General features: G+C 40.9%; 1 protein-coding gene across 1 annotated transcript; it reads left to right on the top strand.

Moving 5' to 3' along the window:
• The first annotated feature begins 19,095 nt into the window (after window positions 1-19,095).
• LOC121324887 (toll-like receptor 13) lies at window positions 19,096-21,180 on the top strand. Its single transcript, XM_041267091.1, has 3 exons — window positions 19,096-19,305; window positions 19,418-19,623; window positions 20,711-21,180. The coding sequence occupies exons 1-3, from the start codon at window positions 19,096-19,098 to the stop codon at window positions 21,153-21,155; spliced, it is 861 nt and encodes a 286-aa protein (XP_041123025.1). The 3' UTR covers window positions 21,156-21,180.
• The last annotated feature ends 150 nt before the right edge of the window (window positions 21,181-21,330 follow it).

The raw sequence follows: 21,330 nt of genomic DNA, 5'->3' as shown, positions 1-21,330 counted from the left end.
AAACTCAGCAATCTTAGAGCCAGCGATTTGAATGAACCACATTGGTCTCCCAGGGTAGCTTAACTCTCTTTTATGAAAACGCATCAGTTTGAGAATTCAACATGGGGTGTAGAAGACTAAAAATTCTATGTGAAAGTTTGACAGATCATTGCAGGGGACTTGATCCCGCTCTGTGCATCTGTGAGCCAGCAAATTCAGTGCAGTTTAGAAACCGCCTCAGGGGTTGAAAAATGGCCTTGTTTATAATCCCCTTTTTTCAGTCCAATTAAGAAGATCAGAGGTTTGAAATACTAAGAATTAGAAAAACCTGTGAAGGTTAGGGTCTTACGTCAAAATCTCTCCCAGAGAGACGGGGAATTTAGCAGCTGTGATGTTGTTTACTTTCAAAGGCTTGACAATGCCCAGGATGGCACAAGCCCAAAGTAAACAGAATGTACAGAGCTGTAATGCAGCAGGAAACCAGCCCTCCTATTAGTGAGGGGTGTGTGGTGAACATAGGCCCGAGGGCAAAAAATACATTACAGCTCTGCAATGCAGAAGAAGAGAAATATAAACCAATTAGCCAGGAAGAACATTGAGCAAATACAAGATGTATAGTAAAATTTCATAAGGCTCCAGTACATTTAAACTGGTTTCTAAGGTTTGGTAACTTGGCTTTTTTCTTCTTTCTCTGTTTTACTGTTTAAAGTTTGATTCTGCAAATTTGTGCCTAGAGGTACTGAAATCAAACCTGACATGTAGTAATTGATAGTTTGTAGTTTTATTAAAAGTCAGTAACTCTTAAATATATATCTGTATAGTCTCGTTGACTCATTAAAAGCTTGCCGATGTCAGAGATGAAGACTTTGACATGATCAGTATACAGACCTTGGAGGTTTGTTTTTGTTTACTCTGAATCTGTGTTTGAGTTTTTAAAGTTACGGATGTTATAAAATGTTAGGGTAAGTGTGAGCCACATCACATGCATAGCGGTCAAGCTGGAAGCACAACTTTCATATCTGGTTTCAGTCATTTTTTTGGTCATCTGGCTAAACACAGAAGTTGCAATGTGTTTTCAAAAGCACTTTCCCGTGGCGGGTCTGCAAGGGGGAGCGATGCTGGTAACAGGAGGAGGTGTGTGGGAGGAGAAGCCCAGGTGGAGGAAGCAATTATCCACAATGGTAATTGCAATCGGAAAAAATTACAGTTGTTTGGGTTCGGAGCTCTTCTTCCGACACCCAGCAACTTTACAGGGTGATAAAATGGCAAGCTGCTATCTTCCCAGCAGCCAACCGATGCCGAGATAATGAGGTCCGAACCGTCGATAAAATCAAAGTTGTTTAAAATAATTTTGGGGGGCTGTAATTCCCAGTGATCGACGGAGTGGTGTGGAAGAAGAGACAGCAAGCAGGGAGCCTGGGAATGAAGGAGGGGGTTACTGTAGCATTATATCATTCTCAGAGCTTATAAGAGCAGCTTGGAATGAGTAGCAGGCTGAAATCCATGATGGAGTTAGATCACAGAGACTTCTATATCTGAGTCAGGATTGGAGCAGAGAGCATGAGAAAGAGGGTGGGCAGGTCACATGGCCCAGTAACCCATTTTCTGCACTGAAAGTGATTCCCAAAGAAAAAAAATAAGACCCTCATTTATATTGACTGAAAGGTCTGTGTTGCACAGAAAATAGAGACAATCTGGTGTCTTGGGTGGGGGTGGCACAGTATCAGCTAGTTCAGTGTGTGGTGCCAGGAGGCTGTCAAGTGAAAACAGCCCCCCAAAAGAGACATGTGAGCGTTGATAGACCCTCTCGGAGCGGCATTGGGTTTCTGCTGTTGCAAATCTGCAGTGGTTCCTTGCGTGATTCAGATTCACTTTCCTAATTAACGTGAGGCAGCCAGATAAACATCAAAATCCCAAGAGATAGATGTACATTTGGTAAAGACATGTGGCTCCATTTTTGAAAAAACAAAAGGGCAAAAAAAAAAAACAACCCAGAACCTCAGTATTATAAAATGGGTAATTTTATAGCAATACCGTAGTTTTTAATTTCACTGACCACCTTCTGTCTATATACCGTGGTAATACCCTTGTCATCGTCATCATCATGACCTGCCAGGCAATACCCGGGTGCCACTGACCTCTCTGACTGTGGTAGTTCAGTCTGGACCAGCGACTGGGAGCATGGTATTATGGGGGGTGTCAAATTATTATCTAGACCACTTTGGAGAAACCAATAGCGGATGTACAATGGCAATCACCACCCTTATAGGAGTTCAGCACAGTACATTTGCACAGTAATCCTGCAATTCATCCCCTGGCTTTACTATTCATTTACCATAGTTTACCTTTTTTTTTAGATATGCTTTACCATGCCTCTCTGGGCTTTTCGATGCTTACTTATGCTTCACCATGCTTGCACTCTGCTTTGTTACACTTTGCTGTGCTTTTACTATGAGGGACTTTTAAAAGGGCAGCCAGTTGTTTACACATACCCTTAGATGGCTTTGAAATGGGGGTGATAATAACCCAATGTTTGTGGTCTAGCTGAAGCTGCAAAAGCTCCAGTTCAAGACCTCAACCCATGAGAACGAAGCAGTAGAGACTTGTATGTGTGTGTATTAGAGACTGTGTCTATTATCAAAAGGCTTTATCCTGAATCTCCCTTTTCACCAAATACTTCCCTCAGACAGGTGTTTCACATTACTACAGCATTTTCTGCTTTTGAAGGGGGAGATTTAGAAATGGAGATTAGAGATCAGTGATAAGCCCTCTCTCAATCCCTGCACTCTCACAAACCTACCGGAACGGGGAATTCTTTCCCCATTAGGCTTTCTGATTATTCAAAACACCGTAACCCCACCGATCAAGGAAGGAAATTAGCCAGCTGCCCACAGGGAGCCTTTCCTAAGGGACTGAGTTAGATGGCCCAGAACTGAACTCCACACAGGCTCCATGCAGATAGAACTTTGAGATAGGCTGATATTCAGCATTCTCTAATGCTCAAAGAGATGGAGATGGAGGGGTTAGATGGTACAGTAGTCTAATTCTCCAGCTACTTTCACCCTGGGGGACTGGATTTGGATCCAGCTCAGGTGATGGATAAAATGAGCTTGATGGTCTGAGCTTTGCCCCCAGTGGACCGTTCATCACAGAACCGGTTAACAGTTTGTCAGAATTGGCAGCCTATTCTTGAGATGGAGGGAGGCCAAGGACTGAATATCTGGAGATGAAGTGCAGGATTGGGGTTCCTTTGCAGAGCAACGAGGAGAAACTCCCAGGCTTCACAGCCAGCACAGTGTCTTACTGCAGTCATTAAATAAGGAGGTGGAGCAGAAGGCTGAGCTTTCTAAACAGGCTTTGGAGGCACGAGGGGGATACGGGGATCATGAAAATATACCCACCACTTATAGAGAGAATTACATCCGTCCAGAGCAGTAAGGGAAAGTGTTTATTGAACCCTCCACGGGTTTGGTTAGGCAGGGTTTTGATTGCCCTTTCTTTTATCAGGACGGCTGTGTTTTTCACTGACTGGGAGGAATGCCAGCTGGAATGTGTTGATGTTACTGAAAAGCCCAATGTGCTTCTCGCAGTCAGCACCTTTATCACTGGCAGATAAGAGCATCTAACAGACAGGAAGGAATGTGAGCATTGGGGCCCAGTCAGGAACCTCCAGCGGGCTTCTTTCAGTTTCTTTAAAAATGACTACTATTATTATTATTATTATTATTATTATTATTATTATTATTATTATTAGCAGTATTATTAGTAGTAGTATTATTGTAACTGCTATTGTGGTTGTATATTATGTTTGATATTAATAGAGCTGCTGTTCCTCTTTATCCTGTTAGTATTCTTCCTATTATTGCTAGTAATATTATTATCTTCTATCAGTCTCCCTGCTGTATAGAAAGCGTCTATAGAGCCAGGCTGAGGCTTCTTTAACAATCCTCGTCTATCCAATCCAAATGTCTGGGACTGTGACAGTGAGGAGTCAGACCCACCCCCCCTCACTGCCGGCTCACACCTGTTTCAAGTTATAGGGATTTGTACCTTCGCTTTCGGTCTACAGGGGGGTTAATGCATCTGAGGCAGACAGGATGAAAGAAGACTTCACAAGCCAAGCTACTTCAGTCTGTGTGAAAGCTAGCCTATGCCATTTAGGAAACTAATCATCTTAATTAAGCGTGTGCAGTCTCAGGAAATGTAATTAGCTGCAACTAACATCACCACTAATGTTTTTTAAAAAATACAACTAAATACATATATAGAAATGTTGCTCCGCTCCGTTAGGCACATGGATTATTCTGACAGCAAGGTAAATATGTTGGCAGTTAGCGTTGTGAGGCGTTTCCAGGAATGTTCTATCAGGTTCAGACTCTGGGTAACCTGTCACTGCTGATGGATGGCTTTCCTCGTCCTTCAGGTCACACCTCCTTTGACTAGAGTAATGCAATAGCTGCATTATCAAGCTGGTGCAGTAATTATTGCAGAATGCTGATGAATTGCAAGAATACCATAGGGTTAGTGTGGTAAAGCTGCATGGTAATTCTGCAGAGAGACCATATGCATTTGAATTAGATTGCATTTCCATCATTTACCATGCGTTCAGAGAAAACAGGAAACAGGTCTAATTGCAGAAAGTGTCATTATAACACACTTTGACCTCACTTACTGAAATATGCCATGCCTTATTGTTAGAGTGCAGTGAAAAATAAGGAGCTTTCTCTGTTAACAGCCTTGCAGAGTCCCAATGTGTCTAAGCTGAAGCCACTGAGAAACAGCAAGGCACAGCAAAAGAGGCAGGTATGCCCAGTAAAGAAGAACAAAGCCCTTTTCCTATTTGTGCTGCGAACATTCCAAGTCGAATAATTCCAATGAGGGGTCCATCAAACAGCAGAGATTTTTAAATTGTCCTCCCTGGTTTCCTGGAGTTTGTTTCTCTTCTGTTCCCCTGCAGAGGGAGGTTAGCGCTGGAATCTGACAGCTCCCCACGCAACCCGGCAATTACTTTCAGATGTGTAGGGGCTAGTGCCAGCACACCTACTGGGGTTGCACACTTAGTGGGGGGGCTAAAGTATGAAGAAATAATCGCAATATGGTGCAGGCCAGTCAGTCACTCCAGAGCTCAGACAGGAATCCCCCTCTGCGCCCCTTTCAGAAGGTATAGTCCAGACTGTCACCATATATTAATGGCTGTTTTAGATTAAATTGTGTTGAGAAACAAATGGACCCCAGATTTACCAGGTATAATCCCTATGGATTAGTCTTCCTGGCATCAGTCAGAGGTAAGCCAGTTTTGAAATAAAGTGTTTTCACAGTTTAACAATTGAAGGAAAACATTGAGATCATACTCTTGTTAAAATCCCAATGCAGTATAAAATCATGTCTACATTAGCAGTACTTTTTACTGGAGGTTCTAGACGTGCGCGTTTGAGGTTATGTATGAAATATTCTTTCTTTCATGTGTAGTGAAAGTCAATAACCTGGGTTTGATCTCTTCTAAGAACGGTGCCGCTAACAGTGGAGCGCAGTCTCTGTCGCCATTAGATATGGAGAATGCTGAGCAGAGTACAAATCACAACTTCGATTAATTTCCCAGGGCTCAAGCACTGCTGGAACAGAGCAGCGGTGTAATACTTAAAAAAAAAAAAAAAAAAAAACTTGACACTTTAAAAAGATAATAAAAGCGTTTTATCCTCTGGGGGCTTGTTGCAGGATTCAATTCTTGCTCCCTTAAAGCTCCAGGTCTCCTGACCCATTAAAAACCCAATTGTCTATGGACGCAGTAATGGATAGCTGCTCAGCAGTTTTATGAGTTTGAGGGTTCTGCCTGAGAAATCAAATCACAGGCCCCCCTTTCGCCTGCCTATAAACAAGAGATGTCAGAGAGCGATCTTGCTGGGGGCTTCGTAATCATCTGCTGCTCCTGGGTTTACAGGGAAGTGCCATCTTATAAACCCCAATCCCTTTCATTCACGCGAAATCAAATCTCACCTTGCTAAACTCACCCATTAGATGCATTAGTTTCCTCACCCTTCCTAAAATGAGTACGAGGCATCTATGGAAAAAGAATGCAGCATCTTAGCTGTAATCGAAAAAACAAAACAAAACAAAAAAAACAGTCAAGTTTTAGACAAGCGCTTCTGTCATGAGTTAATGAATAAATGGAGTTGTTTTGGTGCTGACCCTGCGTGTTCAGCACACAAGGCTTTCATCAGTTTGCTCTGTTTCCAAGCATGTTCATAGTTATACTGCATTGAGATTCTGGTCACACTTTACATGAAGTGTCTCGAATTACTGTGTATTTACAACGCAGAGCCCTTGGTAAATATATGTGTACTGACACAACATAACTGTGTTATGATGCATAGTTACAACGTACTTAATGTGTGCATCTTTTTGCATACACTTGTGTCAGAAAAGGATTAGGGTCAGGGTTAGGGTTAGGGTTAGAGTTAGAGATAGGGTTAGAGTTATGGTTAGGGTTACATGGAGCAAAAAGATTTCCACATTAAGTACATTGTAACTATACATGATAACACTGAAATTATGTGTTAGTAGACATGTATTTACTAAGTAATTAGAGGCACTTCATGTAAAGTGTTACCGAGATTCTCATTCTGTCTGCCTGCTTGCCACAATCTTCTCACATTTTAGCTGGCTGGGCACTCCTTACAGGTATAGTCATTTTTGCTGGAGAAGCCCCCCCCCCCCCCCCCCCCCCACACACACACACACACACACGCACACACACTGAAACCACTTGCCTGCTGCTGCACTGTGAGTCAAATAGGAACACACTTGTTCTGGAGGTATTGTGTCTAAAAGCTCTTTCATAATTTAGGAAGGGAAAACAAAACAAGATGTTTTAGTTTGCAATACCACACTGACAAGTTTTTAAAAACATGTTTTACAGGAAATACTCATTTTCACAATGAGTTTACAATTGTTTAATGGCATTTCCCTGGCTTGCCTCTGAGTGAATCAGGGGGCTGTTTTCGTTTTCAAGATGAATTTTTGTAATAATGTGCAACCACAATGGCCTTGTTTGCAGATTCCTCAAGAAACACTTGGGCCCTATAACTTCAGCTTTAGCTCAGTTGTCATTTCATGGTGCTATACAAATTAAAATGATTGACATTGTGGGATCATGCAAGGCAAAGCATGATTAGCCAGTGGAAATCTATTCTTCTTTAAGCAGAATGAAGCTGGCAGTGTAATCAGAGGGCTAAATCTATTCTTCTTTAAGCAAAATGAAGCTGGCTATGTAGTCAGAGGGCTAAATCTATTCTTCTTTAAGAAGCATGAAGCTAGCAATGCAGTCAGAGGGCTAAATCTATTCTTCTTTAAGCAGAATGAAGCTAGCAATGCAGTCAGAGGGCTAAACCTATTCTTTAAGCAGAATGAAGCTGGCAGTGTAGTCAGAGGGCTGCCCGTTGAAGGGTACAGTTTGAAAAGAGTCACTTGGGTTTGTCCTTTGTAATTTTCTTCTGCCTTTTCATTGCACCTTGCGATCAAAATGCATTCTGGGCTTACTTATCTATTCTATGAACACAACCATCTGATCTTGTCCCATTCTCATTCTAAAAATCAGCTTCTGTTGCCCAGCTTTGCTGAACAAAGAATAGCACAAAAACATGGATGAATCAAATCCATACAAAAAATAAATGCAAGTTAATTGAATGAAGAAACTGAGGCAAGGTGTGCACGACCCCAAAGTATGAAACATACCGAATGAAGGGCAAACACTCCATACTACTTCATAGCTAATTGTAATGCTTGTTCTGAAGCCAGTTCTTCACAATATATAAGTCATCACTCCTTACTGTTCCTGTCTTTGGTTATTGCAAGCCCTTGAGAATACTTTATGTGGAATGGGTTCAGCACCTCTTGAAGATGCTCGCTTTACTGCTTTTGTGCCACTTACACTGGGCTGGAAATAAACCAGCGACTCAGCAGTGAAAAAGTCCCTGATACAGTTAAACAGCCTAGCTCTTTTCAAACTCTCTGCTGCTCTGAATATTTTCCCCTAAGCCTTTGTGTTCCCATTCCGCTGTTATCTCGTCTGCTGTCTTTCATCCAGACAGCCAAGCGTTGCAGGAAATCTGTTCCATAAATTGCATTAGACAGGGCAGAGATAAACTTTTAAAACAGAGCTTCATAAAACCCTGGGGATCAGAGGAGCAGGAAGCTCTTTTGAGTTGGGAGTCACATTCATTACAGCATTCCCTGGAGACCAGGTCTAATGAGGCTGACAGGCTGACAGATTTATTGGGTAACACTAATAGCCAAACCCCAATAACCACTTCTCATAGACATGGGTGACTTGGAAAACACAGTTTTTATTCCTTTGAGCTGCATTTGGTTTGTGAAGCACACACAGGGATATTTGCACATGACAGACGCAATATTAATGTGACTGGCATTGTATGACCTTTTACAGGACCTGCAAGGAAAGAGTTGGCTGGGAAAAACAAGAACAGTGCCAGCTTTGAAGAATGCATTATGTTTCCATAATATACTGAAGCTACATTCAGTCCCATCAATAAGGATTGCAAAAAAGGGAGATGCAATAAAAAAAGATTATATGAATTGTGTCCTGCTGTTTTCATTCTATGTTGTATAACAGGTAACTCTGCGAGCTGTTATATGCAGTAAATGTGGGTCAGATATTATAAAAGTGACCCATAGTAAAAGCATAGCAAAGTATGATAAAGAACAGTGAAAGCATGCTAAAGCAAAGATAAACACTATAAAGCCCATATTTAAGCATGGTAAAGTGTGCATTGTATAATGGGGAGAGCATGCAAAACCTGCTAAATTAACAGACAAACATACCACGGTAGACTTTGATGAGGGACTATACAGTAGAAGTCATGGTAAAGAATAAAGAAGCTTGTTAAAGCACAGGACCAAAATGTGTATGTGTTTAAACTGTGTAGTGATGCAATAGGGAGCATGCTTGAGGCAGTAATGTACAGTTGTTAGGTCTAATTTCTGCATATTTAACAGCATATGTAATATTTCAGCGAGATGGATGTGAGTTTTCTAAGTTGCTTGACAGGAAGGGTCATTGTAATTGAGTAGGTGGTGCGTGATGTGAGAAGCATCTCAAACTGGCATGCATTCAAATTGTAGATTAAACATATAGCAGAGTTTAAATCTGCAAGACCTTCTCCACGCAAAAATGTACAAAAACTATCCGCTTGTCATAATATTTAGTGAAAAACTCTAAGATATGGCAATCATGTTGAACCCATGGCATTTGAAAGCAAGTGATGACAAGCTGAGGCAGATATTGATTGAAATGAATTTGCGTGGATTAATCCTCAAACGTATTCTTTATGTTGTATTATAACAGCTATGAAATTCCAGAGCAGCACATCCAGTGCGTATCTCTTTTCAATCAGCTTCAAGAACTTCCCAGGATACTTCTTTTCCTCATATTGTTTTTCTCAGATAAATCCATCAGAGTTCAACGTTTCTTCGGTAAGCATCTCTAATTACTGTGAGCACGCAATTGTATCAGAAAAGGGTTAGGGTTATATTGTGCAAAAAGATTTCCACATTAAGTATGTTGTAACTATGCATAATAACATTGCAATTATGTGTAAGTACAACTCAAAATCAAGCAAACCAACAGCATTTTGATTGAAACCATTTATATTTCTTTGAAGAACAGGGCCTGTGTTTATATTAAAATCAGTACCATCCACCCCACCGCCAAAATCTACTTGGAAATCCAAAAGCTTGATCAGCAGACGTCCCTTACAGATAGCTCTGGGCAAAGGAAGAGTTTTGTTTCGGTTCCCTAGCAACTGCTTTGAGATGGAACAGTTATTTTTAATGTTCCCGGCACTTTTAAAATGGGCTCTCGCTTGCAATGTGATGATGACAGAATGCTTAACCAGAGAAGCTGCGATCGCCTTGTCACTTTCAAAGACCAAACCAATGCAGTTTGGAAAGTTTGCTGAACACCTGCAGTGATAAGAGATTGGCACTGCACTCTAGCAAACCCAGAGCTTCGTATGGGTACAGCACAGAGTCGCTTCCACTTTCTGTCATGTCTGACAGAACCCTAACAAAGGAACAGTTGAGTGCAGAATAAATACGCAAAGGCGCTCGCCACAAACTTTATAATTGGGTAATTACTGGTGTTGTTTTAAGACACACACATTTTATTAAAATGAGTACCAAATGCTGATGAAACAATTCATTTAATAAGGCTATTACTCATTCCTTTAAAAAAGAAAATGTTATTATGAAATTCTTATGATCATTTCAAGAGTCATGACTGATGTTGGATGAAATGGAACCAAATACCACCCCCCCAGACAGCGACAGACTCCAGTCAGGAACCGTTCAGGCTGGCACTCGCTGTTCTTTTCTTAATGAACGATTAAAAAATAAGCAACATTGGTTGTTGAAATGGGTGTTTGTGGCCAACTGGTGTAAATGGCAAACTGCAGTCACAGCAAGGATAGGGGGTGCCGGTGGAATCTATGTGTGCGTGTGTGTGTGTGTGTGTGTGTGTGTGTGTGTGTTATATATATATATATATATATATGCTTCCTTTGCAGTGGTTTCAGGGAAAGAGGAACTCAGGTGAGCAGATGATAGTTTTCAGGTATCACACATCCTTCCTGCTTTTCATTTAGCAACACATAAAAACAAAACAGGATCCAAACAGTTGAAGGACCAGCTGCTGCATTCTGGCGAGCCATTGCTTTTTACAATGCTTTCCAGCATTGCAATTCTCCATGCTTTCCCTAGGATTTCATTATGTTGTACTGCTCTCTGTTGGTTGGTTTTTGCCATGGTATAACGCAGTTACCTCTATATAAAGCATGAGTAATAAGCTAAACTGGAATGGATGTGCTACCTGTCGCCTAGTGACAGTGCTGCAGAGTGGCAGGAGCGGAGGGGAAGACATTGTGTATTTACTTTATCCCTTTGATCAAAGAGAAGTGGTCCTCCTGGCAACAATAACAGACCCCAGTGCGTCTACAGTCGAGGCACCCCTGCTTATCTCTCCTCATCTGCCCTCACAGCTGTGTTCTGCAACAATAGACAGTTTCCTAGATAACTGTTTCAGATTGGTGTTGAGGAAGGACGTTTTCCTAGCCCGTCACTAGAGGCAGCAATCAGTGTGCGGGGTGTTTGGGTTTTTGTCAGAGGTGTTGTGTTTAGAAGACGTGTTTCAGAGGCTTCAATGCTATCGACCACAGTGATCTCGACCCCCCCTTTTTGGTTTAATGTGCCTGCATTACCCACTCACTCAGGAATTTCCAGCCCTTAAACAATTTATCCTGATAATAATTGGAGTGAGGCTTGGACTCTGCAGCTGAGATTGTGCTGCATGAACACCAGAGAAGGAGTCAGTCAGTAGCTCTGCTGTTAACAGAAAGATCAAGGCTGTTTTGAAGCCAGTTGAAAAGAAAATATTATTGAAACTGCTGAAAATTATCCAAAAAAACAAACAAGGAACAATTGCTGTTCTTAGTAGTTCCTTGCTAATTTTACACAGTTTCAAATGGTTTTCTAAAAACTTGCCTTGTGCTTTGTCCTTGCATCATTAGGGTGAAGCAGGTTAGAGTAGGTGAGAGGCCCTGCTTAGGCAGTTTAACCATGATCTTGCCAATGTACTGCTGCCCTAAAGCTCGGTGATGGAAGACCATCCACCCCCCGAAAAGAACTTCAGAACATTTTAGGAAAGGCAAGCCTGATATTTAGGCTGGATTAACAATGGAAATTACTGAGCCCCACAGATTCATTCTACAGGGTAATTGAAGATAGCAAGTTAATTTCCATACAAAGCAACACAATCCACAGTTAAATACAATATTCTTCAAAATCTTAATAAGAGCAAACATTTCTGGTACACCAGACCCTCCCTAAAGCTAGAACCAAGTGCCCAGAAATCAACTGTGCAGAGCAGAAAGAGAAGCATGCTAATGAAATGAAGTGACTGCAGCAAGTTCTTCAGCAGATGCACGCGTTATGTTTTATGATGACAATTAAAAATCCACAATGTAAATGTGCAAGGCAGTAAAACATCAGCGGAGTGCATATTTTCATCACCACGTCACAATAGACACAGCTAGCCTTTTTTTGTGGAGGACCACCAGCAATATAACATCAGCATAATGGTTAGTGTTGGCCAAGTATATATACATATATAGATATATTCCCAAGAGATATAATGCAAACAAGAAGACGACCTCCAGGAAGATGAGGTCTTCATCCAGCAGTGGATTGGAAAAGGCAGAAGAAGATGATGATGATGATGATGATGATGATGATGATGCTGATATACAGTGTATATTCATTCCTTGGTTTACCTTTAAATATTACTGACACAGATTAATATTTTATAGGCCCCAAAGCTATTTGTATTGATGTCGATGTTCCTCCTAATGCAGCTTTTGAATACACTTCTGTGATGAATCTATCTGTTCTCTCCTACGTCAGAGTCTTCAGTATTTCAGCATTTACTCTTAACCAGGGCTCTCGAGCCCTATGCTGCTCACTGAGAGCCACAGTATGGACCTTAACGCATCCTATTTATACTTGGAATGGGTTTGAAGACTGCAAGGACAAGCTGTAGTCTTTGGTAGAAGCAAGTAGTCAGAATGCAGCATCATTGATGCTCAGACATGTGAAATGAGTCTGCTTTTTACAACAGAGACATTTCTTGTTTGTTTGGCTCTTTTAACCCACATAATGTTACTGCTCTGCACTAAACCATTGAAGATGCATTATCCCTTCATAGTGGGACAGTATAGTGGGACAGCCAACACAGCAACAAAGCATTATTAATGCTGACTGCAAGAGGTCGGCAGTGTTATCCTACTTACCTGGCTAGTTGATCCTTGATGTCATACTGTGGAATACCTCCATTAGGAGATTGGGGTGGCCTCTAGAGAGCCCAGGGATGTCTTTGCAATGTCTTAATGGCAGGCTGTTCTGAATACTGAGCTGGCCGCAAGAGAAAGGAGGTCGCTGAAAATATTTCTTCTGGGCAACACTGTGGCAACATCATGTAATGCAGATTAAATACACATGGGTCTTTAAAAAACGTTTAGCTTTTCAAAACGTATTAAAACCAACATTGCATTGCTGTGGCTTTCAATGTCTGAGCATCCTTAAGCTCTGCCAGTTCTGTGCTCTGATTAAAAAGTCTACCATAGTAATGGCACAGCAATGTGTAATATAACACAGTGAAAGTATGGTAATGCACCGTTCAGCATAGTAAAGAAAGATATAGTAAAGCATATTATGCCATGCTGAACCAGGGTAAACTACAGTGAATTCATAGTATGACCATGGGAAACTGGCAAGATTACAGTGCAAACTGTTATATGAGTTATATTTTAATGAAATAGTTCCCAGTAGCATGAATAAATACAATACATTTACCATTTCTATTAAAACAGCAGACGCCTTTGTGTTTAATCCAAACCTGACTCTGTATTTAATTAGACTGAAATGAAAGCCCTCCCTAATGAGGCTCACAGCGACCCAGAGTACATTACATTGTAGACCCTTTCTATTACTGAATAAAAACAATGCTTGGGTCTGGGAACATGGATTTGCATGGTCTTATTTTACGTTCTTTGTCTTTCCATTTTATTCATGCATTTTCTGAATTTGACAAACAAGTTGATTTCCATTCAAGGCATTGTGCAGTCAAGTACAATATCCTTTTTTTCTGAGTCTGTATCGGTTTCAATCCTACAGCACATTTCTCTGCCACCAGCCTTTTCCAAAAGAAGGAACCAAAGCAAGCTCCCAGGAATCGAAAACTAGAGACACTTGGAAGCCCTAGTGCTAATGGAGGGTGCTGGGACAGTTTAAAGAGTGGGTCCAGGTTACCCCTAAACACAATCTGTAGATGCACGCAGCTCCTGGGAGATCAGTAAAGGGTTAAACTGGAGAAACTGAACATGTCGAGTCACGTGTAGATGACGCAATGTCAAGAGGTGCTGGATTCGAGTTGAGAATGGAAGATCCAGCGGTTATGGCTGATTTAAACAAAGAGAAGAATGATTCTCTGAGATGTAATGTAAAGAACATTAAACCTGCCCCTGGCCTTGCTCTGCGCCAAGACATTCAGATGTGCTGTGAGGTCTCATGGTTCAGTTCTCACTCGGCTTGATTAGCCAGTGGAAAACCATCCTCACGCGGCTCGGTTGGGCCAGTGGAAAAGGAGTATTAGTCACGCTGGTTTCCCATTCCCACCCTATCTTGCCAACAGTGTATTACATTCAAACCTGTCCTTTTGAACTTGGTCAGTGTTAGTTGTTCAAGATGTTGGTGACGGCAGGGGCTGGCTGAGTAGATGCGGTATTACTGGGTGCAAACCAGTAGATGTGGAGTAGAGTGACATCTTGTCAAGAACAGAAATGTCAAAGAAAACAAAGGATGTTCTGCGTGCGTGAATGTGTGCGTGCGTGTGTGCGTGCGTGCGTGCGTGCGTGCGTGCGTGTGTGTGTGTGTGTGTTTGTGTATGTGTGCGTGTGTGTGTTGGGGGTGAAACGTTGTCATCCACGTTTCCATTTATAGCAACAGTCTTTGTTTCCCATTAACCTTTGTCTGCTTTCATAAAACTTATTTGCTATCAGATTCCTGAATCGCATGTACAGAAGAAAAAGGACAGGCAAAGGAAAAAATCGCTCTGGATACGCCTCAAAGCACAAGTGCATCAATTACACAGACATTGTCAAAGCTTTCAAAGCTTGCTATTGCATTTGTTGAGAGCGTAGCTCAGTGTGCGTGTCCAATATTTTCATTCATTTTGAAGGTACTATTGAAGATATGTAATTAAGATCCAAATTTGAATACACAAATTACACAGCAGATTTGGGTTTAAAGGATAGTGCCTATGGTCTTTGCACTGGACCAGCAGAGCACACTGTGGCATCACTGTGATGCTGTCCTCCACCACGGTTCCGATGATGTCAATGCTGGTCCCTTCCAGACCAGGACTCTGGTGCTCCTCTCACGTCATATGTGATAATAAGTGCCTCCCACATATCTGAGCGGCTCACTCTAACTTCTTCCCGGGGCTACGCTCCGTGCCTTTAAAAACAAGCTATGGCTTTGTTTCGGTGGATCTAGCAGAAGGACTCCAAACGCATAGGAAGGATCAGTATCATTCCACTATATATTAATATCTCTCTCTCTCTCTCTCTCTCTCTCTCTCTCTCTCTCTCTCTCTCTCTCTCTCTATATATATATATATATATATATATATATATATATATATATATATATATATATATATATATATTTGAAATGTGTTGCATGCACACACCTACACATAACTCTGTTAACGTACAGAACGGTATATGCATGTATGGTTCGTGTTGCTTCTTTCACAGCAAAGCCGCTCTTACTTCACAGTTATGACTTTTATACAGTTGAAAAGGAACAGCACTTCTTCCCAACCCGTACAAGCCTGATAGTTTTACAGACTCTTTTCTTCACGGCAGTATAGAGAGCTGCTTCTTTTATGATTGCTTTACTGTTCTGTTACTGGTTGTCTGTGCTGCACCCTTCTGGAAACTGTGGATTAATAGAATCTGTGACACACGACCAGCAGCCTGGTGCATGCCACTTAGTGCTCGATGGAAGTATATCTGTATTTCTAGATCTCTCTTTTTTATATCGTTATAAAAGTTCACCAGTGTCATTTTGCATGTTCATTTTGCAGTTTTCCAGTGCTGTTCCTGTGGTTACACTATCCATTTGCCAAGGTTTGTCATGTTTTAGTTTATTTACTTTGCAATACCTCTCTTAGCTTTGCTTTACCAAGCTGTCGCTATGTTTTCTTACGCTTGGCTATGGTTTTACTGGTACGTTTTCTCAGGGGCTGGCTGTCCCTCGTCTGTCTGTGCTGTTGGCTCTGGGTCGCACCCCTTCAGAGAGCAGGTTCAGTTCTCAGCAATGCAGTAAGAGGCAGCCTGGGCTGCTGCTGCTGAGAACATTTCCTGTTAGGGACATTCACGACCCACACAACCTCCCCCTGTTGTATTTATAGAGAGCCATTCTGACAGCTGATGGCTGAAGGTTTCCTCTCTCTAAATGGTAGGGTTTTCACAGGCTCTGTCTGCCAGATCCTTTTTGTCTCAAATTACTCAGAATATATATATATATATATATATATATATATATATATATATATATATATATATATATATATATATATATGAATTTAATGATGGGAAAGTAACAGCTTGTATGTACTTTCTGGGGAACCATAAATCGGGTCACAGTCCTGGAGGGCCATTCCATTCCGGGTTTAGCAGGTAAACTGGTATAATTAACAAGGTCTGGATGGGGTTTAATTGGTTAAATAAAACAATTTAGAAATGGTTGGAATAAAGCAGGTGTGGTGTGGGGTGGGGTGGTAATTAGAGGGAGCTGATTTGCCTACAAACCTCAGTTCAACTATATAATTGTTTTCTTTTTTCCCCACATAACACCAATGTTAAGGTTCTGTAGACAAGCATCAAATGTTTTATAATTGTCATACAATATATGGTGTTCAATATAAAATGTAGTTTTTAGAGATAGACTAGTGCAGCTCACAGCTATAGTTTACAGAAAGCCATTGTCGACACACAATACACAAACTGTGTTCAATTCAGAGACAAATTGGACCAGTTTCTTTTACTATTTTCTACCTGTCTTATGCTAGAGATTTTTATAGCTCAAGGATGAATACATGAAACATATATGCAGCATACTTTTTAATTTCCAGCATTTCATGAGGAAAATGATACAAGCTTATTAAAAAGAAATAGGACGTGATCAGTCCGTTCCTCTTTTCGTGTTCCCCTAACTCAAAAGACTCTAAATAAGATAATCAGCATGGTGTAGCTCTCTACTTGGTGTAAGTGCTGCAGCATTAGAGTGAGGTTTTTCAGAACTGACCTGAAGCAATGTGAGGTTTTGTATGCCAACTTTAAGGAAAAAAAATTCTGGCAACTTTTCAAGCAATTCACTGGAGGGGACATTTTATGGCAATTCTTACTAAGATGCTCCTCAAGTTGCCAACAAAAAGTTGGCAGGGGGTCGCTTTGTGTTTAATAGCCTTTAACTAACCTTTTAGTGTTCTAAACTACTGCTGTCCCACGGCAGTGATTTCTCATCTGGTCTGTTCGTTGGGTTTGCCACAAAGGTACCGGTCCCAAAGCAACTACCTTGTTGAGAAGCAGTACTAAAATAATCAGAGTGCCAATGCAGGTCATTAATTGTATTATCTGTTTTTTTTTTTTTTTTACATTTGCTTTGAGTCACACCTGCAGGCAATCAGATGGCTTCTGTGCATGCATTTGAAGCTGTCGCTTGTTTGTGGGTCCACAGTGCTCCTGATTGCATGCTCCCTTGAATCCCACAGATAAGGTTACCAGCTTGTTTGCCCAAAGAGAGAAACTGCCATCACATGCCGTGAGTGATTGCTGTTGCTTGGCTAGGACTGGAAGAATATCGACTTGTGTACTTTTATTAGCTTTTAGTACCCCTTGTCGTATATTTAACTTAACTGCTGACTAATTTGTGTTGTGTAGCCTGGAATGCTACCTTATCTTTTTGAACTAACCCTATTTTGAGTTGCCGGCAATAGTCCATGGTAAAAAGGCTCTTAGGAAGCAGTTCTACCCTATGCACGCTGCCTAAATAAGGCACGATCATCACATGTTTAAAACTGCTAACCCTGAAGCTTATAGTTTTTTATTTTTACATTACAATCTTTGGGTCCAGATTTTTAATTGTGAATGAGGAAATGCAAATAATAAGCAGATCAGACCCTCTGTGTAGTTCCTGGTTTGGGCAGGCCATCTGCAGTCTTGCTATTACCATACTTGGTCAGCCCTATGTCTTTTCTTTGAGGTGGACAGGGATTGAACTGGTTAATTTAGCACATAACCACTGAGCAGCATTACAATCAGGATCATATCACACAGAACTGTTTCCAGCCCGCTTTCACTTCTTCCATTTCTTCTTCCTCTTCTTTTCAGGTCCCTGCATGGAATGAGTCATTTTACTTGCACAACGCAACCCCAGCTGTGTCTGGTTTGGTGCATGCAAATGGTAGGTAGAGATATGAGTTACAATAGGTAACTATGAAATGAGTACGTGTGTAGCTTAGACTTCCTCCTCAAACCTTTCTTAGTATACGATTACCTGTTGCTGTCACTGACAGTTACATCTGATCAGGTGCAGAGAAAGATCACTCGTGGCTGGAACTCTGTCAAGGTAACTATGCATCCAATATATATACAGAATGACAGATTTATTAAGGTATTTATACCAAAACACTATTTGCACAGGATAATCCAGCTGTTAGTGTTACAGAACTAGTAAGAAACATCTCAGCCTTAACTCTGATTTCCTAATTAAAATTTCAAAAGTAGTTTTGTACGGTATGCAACATTTATTTTTCTTGCATTTTGATGACTTTCATAAGGTTTTCATAAATCATACCAAACGTGAAGGGGGGCGACTGGAGTTAATCTATATGATCTTTAGACTGAAAAGCAATTTTCTTATGAATGGGGCTGTTAATATTACAAAATTAGAGAGCACTTCCAACTCACTACTCAGTGCTGTTGGAAAACATTGTATTCTGTTGAGCAAAATAATTGAATGATGCATTTATTTTTTTTTTTTTTACAACATAAGAAGATTCCCGTATATATAAAGGCTGACATCCTTTGATTTTCCTCCCAGATGTGAAAGGCTAAGGAACCGCTTCTGAAAGACCCTTAGCTATCACCAGCAGATTTCTCATTCTGCTGCTGCCAAAAGCTGCTAATCCCTTTAGGACTCATCTTTGTTAAAGGAAAAACAAAACAGAGGAGCTTAAAAAAATGGTTGGGACTTACTTCATCTTTCTGATCTCCTTAATTGCTGGGTGCAGTTTGTGCCAACGTCAGGCTATTCACTCAGGAACTGCACAGCCCACAGTTCCCTGATATTCTCCGGTCTGAAACTGCTCTGTTTCCGTAGAAACTTCTACCGCATACCTCCAGATATCTCTTACAACACCAAGTTCTTGGATATTTCATGGAACAATATATCCCAGCTACGACAAGGGATTTCAGAAACCTAATGTACCTCAAGGGCTTGAATGCATCTAACAACCAAATTCGTCACATAGACAGGCATGCTTTCAAAGACCTGACTGAGCTGCAGGTGCTGAATCTCTCCCAGAACCACTTGAGCACGCTCACAGAGGGCCTGTTCGAGGGTTTGGAAAACCTCACTGAGTTTCAGTTGGGCGGCGACCACATACAAAAGATTGAGACCTACACCTTTTGGGTTTATGAACAACATCAAGGTCTTGGACTTGAGTGCAAATGCATTGCTTCAAATAGAAAGATTCCAGACTGTGTTCAGAGCCTCTAACTTGGAGCAGCTGTATCTTAGATAGAACAACTTCACAAGTTTCAAAACTGAAGATTTTTCAAATGTTTCCTTAAGACTGAAAGTGCTCGACCTGTCTTTGAACCCTTTCAGAAACTTTAACTTTACAACAAACATCTTTCCCTGCATTGTCTCTTTGAAACTCTTGGATTCAGAAGAAGGACTGGACTGGGTGGTTACAAACAAGTCTTTTCTGCATAGTGTTAAGAATCTTCACTGAGTGGTTTTCACACAGCAAAACCTGAAATATTATCAGGGATAATAAAAAGCTTTGCTATCTCCTCATTGAAAGATCTCCAACTCGATGATTTACAATTGACAGAAGATAAAATGTTCTTAAGTAATGTCTGCCGCTTGCTGCCCAAAGTACAGACTCTTGGCCCTAAAGAGAATAATTTTACTATCTAGTACAATCCATTTGTTTATTGCTCAATGGTGAACCATTTAGATCTATCATGGAAGGGTCTGAAATATCCACCAGAGTCCTTGTTCAAAGGCATGCATCATTTGCATTATCTGTCCCTGGCTCACAATCATCTTTCAGATGTTCTCAGTGTTATCCAGAATATCCAAACATTGCAAACTCTGGACCTTGGCTTCAATCGCATTGGCAAGTTGCAGCCCAGAGGCTTCTCCACATTAGTGAGGTTGAAAGTTTTCATCTTGGAAGGAAACAATATCAATGTAATGAACAGTGCACACTTTGAGGACTTGGCTAACCTGGAGGAGCTCAGGGTTAAAATAAACAACATCCAGGAAATTACAGGCTCATGGTCAACCACTCTACGACATCTGAGATCCCTAGATATAAAATTCAACAAGCTGGACTGCATCAGTAATGACATCTTCCAAAACATGCATTCTTTGAAATATCTTGATGTGGTTGGTAATCATGTTTCCAAATTTGATGTTGGTGCTTTCAAAGACTTAAGCAATTGTACATCTCTGCAACCAGGGAAAAACCTGCTGAAGTGGAAATCTCTCAAAGAGGGAGATGTGTTTGCAGGAATGTCCTTACTAAAGTTACTTAAACTCTTTGACTGCAATCTTTGTTACAAGAGCTCAGATGAGCGAAAGCGACCTCCATTTACAACTCTCAAATCTTTCATGTACCTCTCAATCAATAGCCAATGTCCCAACTGCCTTGTTAGGATTCCATCAAACTTTCTGAAAGGGCTTAGCTCTCTCAGAGAACTCCATGCTGGCCACCAAAACATTGACTTTGTGCACCCTAAAACCTTCAGCCACACCCCCAATTTGACTTATTTGGACCTCAGTAACACCATGTTCAAAGCACTAGATCCCAAATATTTCTCACAGTGCCAAAACTATCGATAATCCACTTGAATGAAGCCCATCTGCTGTCCCTGGAGTTCTTGGTTCATGCAAACCTCACCAGGCTCAAATTCCTTTCAGCCACGGGCAATCACTTCACTGTGGTCAATGTGGACCACATTAAGGCCCTTCCCCTCCTCAGGCTCCTCAACTTGAAAAACAATCCCTTCATCTGCAGCTGTGAAAAGGCTTGGTTCCAAAACTGGTCGCTGCAGTACTCTATCACTCAAGTTCTCAACTTCTATTACACTACCTGCAACTACCCAGCTAACTACACAGGATTGAAACTTGTAGATTTCAATCTAGACTCTTGCAAACTGGACTACGATTTAATATGCTTTATTGTGTCCTCCACCGTTGTGACTCTTACCATGATGGTAACTCTTACCCAGACAATCTCAGAGGAATGAAGTTAGAGGACTTGAGGATAGAGTCTTGCACTGTGGACCTGTGGAATATATTGAAAAAAAAAAAAAATATATATATATATATATATATATATATAATATATATATATATCATATATATTATAATATATATATTATATATATATAAAAACTTTATATTTTCAAAAATTGCCATCCA

Source organism: Polyodon spathula, chromosome 12 (genome assembly GCF_017654505.1).
Source record: "Polyodon spathula isolate WHYD16114869_AA chromosome 12, ASM1765450v1, whole genome shotgun sequence".
Lineage (NCBI taxonomy): Eukaryota > Metazoa > Chordata > Actinopteri > Acipenseriformes > Polyodontidae > Polyodon > Polyodon spathula.
This window is presented reverse-complemented; position numbering and strand designations above follow the sequence as displayed.

Excerpts from the sequence above, each read along its gene's own strand:
- LOC121324887 (XM_041267091.1), top strand. The coding sequence starts at position 19,096 with ATGTACCTCAAGGGCTTGAATGCATCTAACAACCAAATTCGTCACATA. Across the intron at positions 19,306-19,417 it reads TTGAGACCTACACCTTTTGG|AACAACTTCACAAGTTTCAA; the intron begins GTTTATGAACAA and ends TATCTTAGATAG. Across the intron at positions 19,624-20,710 it reads CTGCATAGTGTTAAGAATCT|ATCCCAAATATTTCTCACAG; the intron begins TCACTGAGTGGT and ends TCAAAGCACTAG.